Here is a 10,243-nt window from a genome sequence, read left to right as displayed (position 1 = left end):
CATTCCTCAACATTCCCTGCCACCACCTCTCATCAGTCTTCCTCTCGCTCCTTCCCCTGGACACACTGGCCTTCTTTTGAGCCTGGGTCTTTAACACAATATGCAAACAACCAAAGGCAGGATGGTGAAGGGGAGTGGGAGACACTGGCTTCCGGTTAAGGAATTCCTTCCAGGTTCAGGAAGGGGAGACTCAGAGGAGATAAAGGCCCAGCGGAGGGAATACTGTCAGTGATGCTGTCACAGGCTGTGTGGTGACAGATGGCAGCTCCATGCCTGGTGAGCAGGGCGTGATATTGACACTTGTTGAATCACTGTGTGGCGCCCCCCACACTAACGTAACCTGGTGTGTCGACCACCCTCATGCTTTAAAAAATTAATTTAGAAAACCCCACGTCTTTCCTCAGAGCCGTCGCACTCATAGTTCCGTCTGATGGGCACGCTCTTCCCCAGAGGCCCTTGTGTCTCCTGTCTCCTCGAGGGCTCTGTTTACATGTGTGCCGGTGTGCCCGAACAACCAGGAAGAGCCATCCCTCCATCCACGCTTCCCTTTACACAGGCTTTGTTTTTCTTCACGGCACCTGTCACCTCCTGATATTTTATCTGGTCTTTATTTGCTTATCCCCTTTCTCCATCACTGAACCGTCCAGGCTTTTGTGTCTTGACAGTTATACGCTTTGCGTGAAGGTTAGTCAGTGCTCAAGGTTATTCCTCAAACGCATGACAGAATTTCTCATTAAAAGTAAAGAAAACATGAGCACTTGGGGAAAATGTTAAGTGTGGGAAGTGAATACCTATTCAGAGCTGGCATGGAGATGCTGAGAGGGGATAAGTTCTGTACAAAAATGATGGATATTCACTTTTGATGCAAAATAAGAATTGTAGCATTTCAATGATATTTGCAATGTTCATTATTGAGAAAATTAGTCATGTTATTTTTTTGTTCCCTGATAGTCACCTCCAGCACATGAAACCAGGAAATGATACACATATTTCAGAATTTTTTCTTCTGGGATTTTCAGAGGGTCTAGAACTGCAGCCCCTCATATTTGGGCTTTTCCTCTCCATGTACCTGATCACTATGTTTGGGAACCTGCTCATCATCCTGGCCGTCAGCTCTGACTCCCACCTCCACACGCCCATGTACTTCTTCCTGGCCAACCTGTCCTTTGTAGACATCTGCTTCACCTCTACCAGTGTCCCAAAGATGCTGGTGAACATCCAGACTCAGAACAAAGTCATAACTTATGCCGGCTGCATCACACAGATGTACTTTTTCCTACTCTTTGCTGGACTGGACAACTTTCTACTGTCTGTGATGGCTTATGACCGATTTGTGGCCATCTGTCACCCTTTGCACTACACGATCATCATGAAACCCATCTTCTGTGGACTGCTTGTTCTAGTGTCCTGGATGGTGAGCACCCTGAATTCATTATTACAAACCTTAATGATGTTGTGGCTGTCCTTCTGTACACAAGTAGAAATCCCCCACTTTTTTTGTGAAATCAATCAAGTGGCCCAACTTGCCTGTTCTGACACCTTTCTTAATGACATGGTGATGCATTTTGCAGCTGGATTGTTGGGTGGTGCTTCCCTAGCAGGGATCCTTTACTCTTATTCTAAGATAGTTTCCTCCATACGTAGGATCTCATCAGCTCAGGGCAAGTATAAAGCATTTTCCACCTGTGCATCTCACCTGTCAGTTGTCTCCTTATTTTACTGTACAGTCCTAGGAGTGTACCTCGGCTCTGCTGCTACCCAGAGCTCACGGTCAAGTGCGACAGCCTCGGTGATGTACACGGTGGTCACGCCCATGCTGAACCCCTTCATCTACAGCCTGAGGAACAAAGACATAAAGAGGGCTCTGAAAAGAATCGTTGGGGTTCCAGGGACGTAAGGGCCAATTGTCCTGGGGCTGAAGATGTGCCCATGATTGCAGGGCTCAGAGCCTCAGAGACACGAACTGATATCCCTTTATCAGACTGTGGAAGTAGAATCTGATCTTTCTTTTTCTTTCCTCGAATTTCCATTTGTTTGATTTCAACTTCTCTATACATTTAAGTAAATCATTTTATTAAGCTTCTGCTCTGTCTGATGTACAGTTTATCCTTTGTCCATTTTCATATGTTCCCAATGTTTTCCCCATCCTTGGGTCACAAAGGCCTAGAAATTTCTGTATCTTACAATGGGAAAATTGGATTTCTTTTTCTTTTCAAGATTTTATTTAAATTCATGTTAGTTAACATATAGTGTAGTATTGGTTTCAGGAGTAGAACTTAGTGATTCATCATTTACATGCAACACCTACCACTCATTACAAGTGCCCTCGTTCATGCCCATCACACATTTCACCCATCCCCCCACTCACCTCCCTCCAGCAACCCTCACTTTCTTCCCTGTCATTAAGAGTCTCTTATGGTTTGCCTCCCTCTCGTTTCTATTTTATTTTTCAGAAGTTGGATTTCTTAAAAATCTTTTCATTTCAAATGACTTCTATCATGCCAAGTAGATTTCCCCAAGATTTCCCAAAAGAATAATCATTCCTCATATGGGAGAAAACTACACTTGGCCACTAAGCTCTTTACATAATTCTATTGTGCAGGAGAATACAACACCACAGTGTTCACCTTGAGTCTGTCAATCTTTTTATATCATTACCTTAACTACTCTTCCTGAGAATGTGGACTCTAACAGTGTTCCTTAAAATGAACAGGCTAAATGTCAGGCTATTGACATCGATGTCTAAGGTAGGGAAGCCCAGGCACTCACCTAAGTCCATGAACATTCCCACAGACATTTCCCTGACCAGAGCCTATGCTGTGACTGCACTGGCCCTTGGGGTACTTACTGTGATTGCAAGGCACACCTCCACAACACCTATCAGAGAACTCTAAAAAAACAAGGTTTATTGCTTATAGTCTCTGCAAGGAATAGGCAGAAAAGTCTGGAGGGACCGTACAGAAATTCAGAAGGAGAGAGAGAAAGGCCACAATGGCAGGCCCTGCCTTTATTGGGGTCTCTGGTCAGAGTGTCTAGGGGTTCGCAGGATCCCTCTTTGTCGACAAATTTAAAACAGAAATTCTGGCACAGAAAGGGAAAATCAGGGTCACTCATGTGTCAGTATGTAGGTTACCCACGGCTTTCTGAAGAGGTGCTTCAGGCTGGGTGTGTTCTGAGTAGTTCTCTGGTGAGTAGAAGCATTCACCTAGGTGTCTAGAATGCCACCATCACCGCTTGTTCATAAAGTCATTGGAAATAAACCAGAATAACAGAATGATCATGACTGCGCTCCTCAATTGTCAGATCATGTGCCACAAATAAAAAGCAGCATTTTCTGGGGCCACTGTGTGGCTCAGTTGGTTAAGCACCCGACACTTGGTTTCAGCTCAGGTCATGATCTCACAGTTGATGAGATCGAGCCCCGCATTGGGCTCCGCTGCTGACAGCATGGAGCTTGCTTGGGATTCTCTTTCCCTCTCTCTCTGTGACTCCATCACTCTCCCCCACTCTCCGTCTCTCAAAATAAATAAATAAACTTAAAAAAAGCATCACATCTTCTAATTGCCTCAGGTCTGTTCGCTTGGGTTATTGTGTCAATCAGCTACTGCTGTATAACAGGCGGTCCTTGTCAAATGAGATATCATTATACCTTTACAATCAAATGGAATCATATGCTGGGGAGTGTTTCTGATCTCTCCTGGGCTCCTCGTGGGTCTGGGGTCAAGTGCGAATCTCTACATTGTGTTTCTAAGGCTCATGTGTGGTATTGTGTTTGGCTGTAGTGCTCTTCTGTCTTCAGTCAATTTACGGGCTCTTGTTACTACATTTGTACATGGAGGTTAATCTTCTACTTACAGAAAAAATTTGTTTATTGTGGGAATTACTTAATGTAATTCCATAGTTCATAGACCCATATTAACACTTGGCTTTCTTCCTCGTTAGAAGTACTATCTCCCACCCCTCTTAAGTGAGAATCAGCTACCTGGTCTCCAGATCCTACCCTTGGCTATGCACCATTAGATTTTTTCCCAGTGAATTAAATCTTTGGAGTATAATTGTACACACTAACCTGCAGATGTAAAGTGTACACTTTGGTGAATTAAAGGAACTACACAAAAATGAAGAGTATTCAGTGCAAGTTTCTATTTGTGTATAAGTTAAGACTGTTACATAGGCTTTAACTGCTTTGTTAGGTAATTAGTAAAAATTTAAGCATCCCAGGCATCATATTCCCTATTTTTGATGGTAATGTGGGATTCGAAACATACCTGCATATGCACATTGCTGGGAATGATAAAATATGTGGAACTTCTTTTTTGACCTCAAAACATTTTAGGGTAATGGTTGTGTCTTGGGTATGTGTGTGGTTGCATACATTTTTCTTGCAAGTAAGTTCAGTCGTCGCATATGCACACACACAGATACATTTATGATTTCATCTTTTATGTTGGAAGGAAACCTGAGAGAGAACTGGGGAAGATGGCACTGAAAAGAATCCACATGAAATGGTTGCATCAACATGAAATGAAAGGATGCAGAAATACAGACAAAGATTGAAATGACAAAGAATGACTTTAAGTTTGATCATGACTTCCTTCCTGTCTCACTGGCGCAAAGGCCTCATAGACCACACTCACATTTATGCCCTGAGGAATTCACTCTACCAGCTAATGGGACAGAATATCTCCAACTCGATTTAATTTTTCCTTTCTACCCACTGTGTTTTTGATATCAATTACCCTTATCCAAGGAAGCTGATGAGAGAATTGAGTCTTAAACTCGGTTCCTGCAAAGAATTTTATTTTATTTAAAAAAAATTTTTTTTTAACGTTTATTTTATTTTTGGGACAGAGAGAGACAGAGCATGAACGGGGGAGGGGCAGAGAGAGAGGGAGACACAGAATCGGAAACAGGCTCCAGGCTCTGAGCCATCAGCCCAGAGCCTGACGCGGAGCTCGAACTCACGGACCGCGAGATCGTGACCTGAGCTGAAGTCGGACGCTTAACCGACTGCACCACCCAGGTGCCCCAAGAATTTTATTGACTATGTCCCTATGAGGTTTCTACTGCTGCTGTAAACTATCCCCACGCTAGCTGCTTAAAACAAATACATACACACTCTTACAGTTTTGGACTCAGGGCTTGGAGGGAGTCTCATCGGGCTAAAAGCAAGATGCCTGCAGTGTTGAGATCATTCTGGAGGCTCAGAGGAGAATCTATCGCAGTCTCCGTTGCTGGCCACCTCTTCCTCCACCTTCAGAGCCAGCAGGGTAGCATTTTCAAAGTCTCTGTGACACCAACTTTTTGTCTCCTTCCTCAACATTTGGAGGACCGTTATGGTTACCTTAGTCCCACCTGGACAATCACAGTTAACCTTTCTTTTTGTCTTTTTAAAAAATCTATTTTCCCTAAAAAATTTTTTAACCAAAGTGTAATTAACATACAGTGTTTTGTTAGTTTCAGTGGTACAATATAATGATTCAACCATTCTATACATTTCTTAGTATTCATTAGGATAAGCGTACTTTCTTTTTAAAGTTTTAATTTAAATTCCCTTTCATTAACATACAGTGCAATATTAGTTCCACGTGTACAATTTGGCGATTCAACACTTCCATAAAATACCAGGTGCTCATCCCAACAAGTGCAATCTTCAATCCCCATCTCCTATCTCCCCCTACCTCCTCTCTGTTAACCATCAGATTGTACTCTATTATTAAGAGTCTGTTTCTTGGTTTGCCCCCCTCCCTCTTTTTCTCTCTCTCCCTTCCTTTGCTTGTTGTTTTGTTCCTTAAATTCCACATATGAGGGGCACCTGGGTGACTCAGTCATTTGACCTTCCAACTCTTGTTATAGGCTTAGGTCATGATCCCAGGGTTGTGGGATTGAGCCTGCATTGGGTGCTGTGCTGAGTGTGGAGCCTGCTTAAGATCCGCTCTGTTTCCTTGCCCCTCTCCACCTCTCATGCTCTCTCTCTCTCTCTCTCTCAAATAAAAAAACTCCACATATGAGTGAAATCATATGGTATTTGTCTTTCTCTGACTGACTTATTTCACTTAGTGTTATCCTCTCTAGCTCCATCCACGTCATTGCAAATGGAAAATTTTCATTCTTTTCTATGCCTGAGTAATATTACATTACACACGCACACACACACACACACACACACACACCTCTTCTTTATCCATTCATCAGTTGATGGACACTTGTGTTGCTTCCATAATTTGGCTATTGTAGCTAATGCCGCTAAAAACACTGGGGTGCATGTATCTCTTTGAGTTAGTATTTTTGTATATTCTTTGAGTAAATACCTAGTAGTGTAATTGCTGGATCATAGGGTAGTTCTATTTATAACTCTTTTGAGGGCTCTCCATACTGTTTTCCACAGTGACTGCAAAGTTAGCATTCCCACCAACAATGCAAGTGAGTTCCCCTCTCCCCACATCTTCACCAATGCCTGTTGTTTCTTGTGTTGATGAACTACAAAAGACCCCGAATGGCCAAAGTGACCTTGAAAAAGAAAAGCACAGCTGGAGGCACCAAAATTACAGACTTCAAGTTATATTATAAAGCTGTAGTGATCAATACAGTATGGTACTGGCACAAAAGCAGACACGTAGACAATGGGACAGAATAGAAAACCCAGAAACAGACCCACAACCTGTGGTCAGTCTTTGACACAGCAGGAAAGAAAATGCAATGGGAATGAGAGAGTCTCTTCAACAAACGTTGCTGTGAAAACTGGACAGCAACATGCTAAAGAATGAAACTGGGCCACTTTCTTACACCACATGCAAAAGTAAATTCAAAATTGATGAGAGACCGATAAGTGAGACAGGAAACCATCAAAATCACAGAGGAGAACCCAGAGAGTAATGTCCTTTGACATCAGCCTTGGCAACTTCTTTCTAGATGTGTCTCCTGAGGCAAGGGAGACAAAAGCGGAAATAAACTATTATGACTTCATTAAAAAAAAAAAAGGTAAGTGTCCCCTTAATCTCCTTTATCTTTCTCACCCATCCCCCTGCACAACTCTTCTGAGGAAGCCATCATTTATTCTCTATATTTCAAGAGTCTGTTTCTTTTGTCTCTTTTTTTTTCTGTTTTGTTTTGTTTTTTATTTTTTTTAATTTTTTTAATTTTTTTTAAATTTTTTTTTAATTTTTTTTAACGTTTATTTATTTTTGAGACAGAGAGAGACAGAGCATGAATGGAGGAGGGTCAGAGAGAGAGGGAGACACAGAATCCAACTCCAGGCTCTGAGCGGTCAGCACAGAGCCCAATGTGGGGCTCGAACTCACGGACCGCGAGATCATGACCTGAGCTGAAGTCGGACGCTCAACCGACTGAGCCACCCAGGCGCCCCTTGTTTTGTTTTTTAAATTCTACTTATCAGTGAGATCATGTGGTATTTGTCTTTCTGACTGGCTTATATCAATTAGCCTTATACCTTCTAGGTCCATCTGTGAAAATGACATGATCTCAATCTTTTTTTGTAAATGAGTAATACTCCATTGTATACTATATACCACATCCTCTTTATCCATTCATCTATTGATGGACACTGGGGTTGTTTGCATATCTCAGCTATTATAAATAATGCTGCAAAAAACACAAGGGTGCATATATCTTTTCCTATTAATATTTATGTTTTCTTTGGGTGAATATCCAGTAGTGCAGTTAGAGGATCATATGTTAGTTCTATTTTTAATCAATATTTCATTCCACGAGGGCTCACCAATATACATTTTCACCAACAGTACACAAGGGTTTCAATTTCTCCCACCATCACTAATCTTTCTATCTTACTGTAAGTTGATTAGCAATCCTGTTCAATCTGCCACCTTAATTCTCCCTCGCTGTAAAAAATAACATGTTGATAGGTTCCTGGGGATTAGGGTGTGCACATATTTGAGAGGCCCTAATTTTGCTTTCTAAAAATTGTTTTCAGAAGTGTATTAATTTGTGTCACCCAAGGATCTGTATATGAAAGAAGCAAACACAATTTACACAGCCTCTAAAATGAGTGGGTACATTATTCCCTCAAAATGAGACGCAATGATGATCTTTGGTGTGGAAGACCTAAAACTTCCTATGCCTATCTCTAACACAGGATCCCAGGCTTGCTCATCAAAGAGTGGTCTATAGACCAGGATTCATGCATCAATGTCACCTAGAAGCTTGTTCTAAAGGCAGAATCTCTGGGCCACCGGGACTTGTGATTCAGCTCCTGCATTTGTAGTGGGATCGTGTAGAATCATGGACACCTTGCAGACAAGGTGAAGTTGGAGAAGTGTTGGTCTAGAATAGGTGTTCTCACTTATTAACTTTGACATCTGGGACAGCATAATTCTATTTGTGGAGGGTGTTTTCTTATGGACGTAGGTGTTGAGAGCATCAGGCATTACCAGCCATGCCCAGGGGAAAATTCATTTCTGGTTGAGAACCACTGTCCCCAAGCTTGAGAACTAGAAGCATCCTGACAGAATCACACTCATGGCCCATCGTGTACTTGAGCAACGACTTCGGGCAGATCGCTAGATGCCACCAAGCGCTATTCCTGCATGGAGAAGGGAGTTTAGAAATGTTGCTCCTCAGGGATAACATGTTTACAGAAAACTGAATCAAATAATCCCCATAAGGTGCTCAGTACAGGTGATAGCACATACAAAGACCTAAGAATATATCTTATAATTAACAAACACTTTGTAAGTGGGCCCGAGGGACAGCTTTTAGCTTGAGATAAAGTAAGAAATTCCTAACTGTAATGGCAAATGTATCTTGAACCCAGTGTGCGTAGTGCCCAAGGTTTATTATCAGAAGAACCAAGTTCTCCACCTCATTTAAAAGAAGAATAAACATGTCTGGAGATCGCTGGGTCCCCACCACAAGTCAGTGCCTTGAAGATAAAGAGACCTAGCCCCAGCGGGTTCCTCAGTCTTAGATCTGGAGGAAACTATAACTGGGAGCTGAGATAAGGTGCTAGCAGATTATCAGGAAGGAGGCAAGTTCAAAGAAAAGGAGTAAAAAAAAATCCACCTGGATTCACTACTTTTTTTTTTTAAATTTTTTTTTCAACGTTTATTTATTTTTGGGACAGAGAGAGACAGAGCATGAACGGGCGAGGGGCAGAGAGAGAGGGAGACACAGAATCGGAAACAGGCTCCAGGCTCTGAGCCATCAGCCCAGAGCCCGACACGGGGCTCGAACTCACGGACCGCGAGATCGTGACCTGGCTGAAGTCGGACGCTTAACCGACTGTGCCACCCAGGCGCCCCTGGATTCACTACTTCTAAAGGAGTCTCTTGGGAACAGGTTCCTTCGAGAAATTTTCTTTGGGCACAAAAGAATTTTCCACTTGGAGCCATGCTGGAGTTAGAAGAGGGAAAATGTGTCTAATGAGCAGATACAGGGAGTTATATATAAGGCCGGTCTCCTGTCTGTCAGCCTGTGCGACCTTGGATGGGAAGGGGCTGGTCTTTGTCTGTTTGCTCTGAGTCCTGATTCTGGCTGGGGGCTGATGCTTCCCTCCTTCCTGCTGTCTTGGCTGAAGACAGAGCTTTTGTCCCTATTATCTGCCATCCAGGGAGGAAATCAGATTTCCACAAGGAGACCTTTTCATCACACGCCCCAGCCAGGTGAGTTCAGTACCGCGGTGGGTCGTGGACGAGAGTGTCAGAGGGAATGGAAGCCGTACGTTGACCTGTCATCACCTGAGAGCCAACCTAACTTAGTCCAGAGCAGTGATCACTGTGTGAATTTATTCACTTGATTAAGTAATTAATGTATTTATTCAGTGGCTCTCTTAGTTTCACAGAATGACTGCTGCTCACACTTTGATGGTCTTTCATCTTCTTTATAACTAAATTGCTTTTAAAGCAATGGCTTGTTCTTTCTCTTAGTCTCTCAGGGACCACCTGGTCTTGTGAGATCCTTGCTCCTCTTGGTCCATTTCATTCCCCGCTCTCTCTCTCACTCTCTGTCTCTGTTTACTGAAGAGGCTTTTTTATGTTTGTGTAAATCACAGCAGAAAATTCCCATCCCAATATGGATCTTCAACTTCATTTGTCCATGGGAAGCTTAAGAATTAGCATTTCTGGGAACCATTTCTACACTTTGCAGGGGAAAGATGGCTGATCGGGTCTCCTTGGGTTGTATCCATTCCCAGCATAACCAGGAATGTGGGGGCTGTGAGGACAGGGAAATTCACAACCCAGAAGACCACGGTGTCTTGTGCGTGTGT

General features: G+C 42.8%; 1 protein-coding gene across 1 annotated transcript; it reads left to right on the top strand.

Moving 5' to 3' along the window:
- Positions 1-1,063: 1,063 nt before the first annotated feature.
- LOC121023004 (olfactory receptor 7A17-like) lies at positions 1,064-1,897 on the top strand. Its single transcript, XM_040464631.1, has 2 exons — positions 1,064-1,418; positions 1,704-1,897. The coding sequence occupies exons 1-2, from the start codon at positions 1,064-1,066 to the stop codon at positions 1,895-1,897; spliced, it is 549 nt and encodes a 182-aa protein (XP_040320565.1).
- Positions 1,898-10,243: the final 8,346 nt, after the last annotated feature.

Source organism: Herpailurus yagouaroundi, unplaced genomic scaffold (assembly GCF_014898765.1).
Source record: "Herpailurus yagouaroundi ecotype Mexico unplaced genomic scaffold, PumYag 486, whole genome shotgun sequence".
In the NCBI taxonomy this organism is placed as follows: domain Eukaryota; kingdom Metazoa; phylum Chordata; class Mammalia; order Carnivora; family Felidae; genus Herpailurus; species Herpailurus yagouaroundi.
This window is presented reverse-complemented; position numbering and strand designations above follow the sequence as displayed.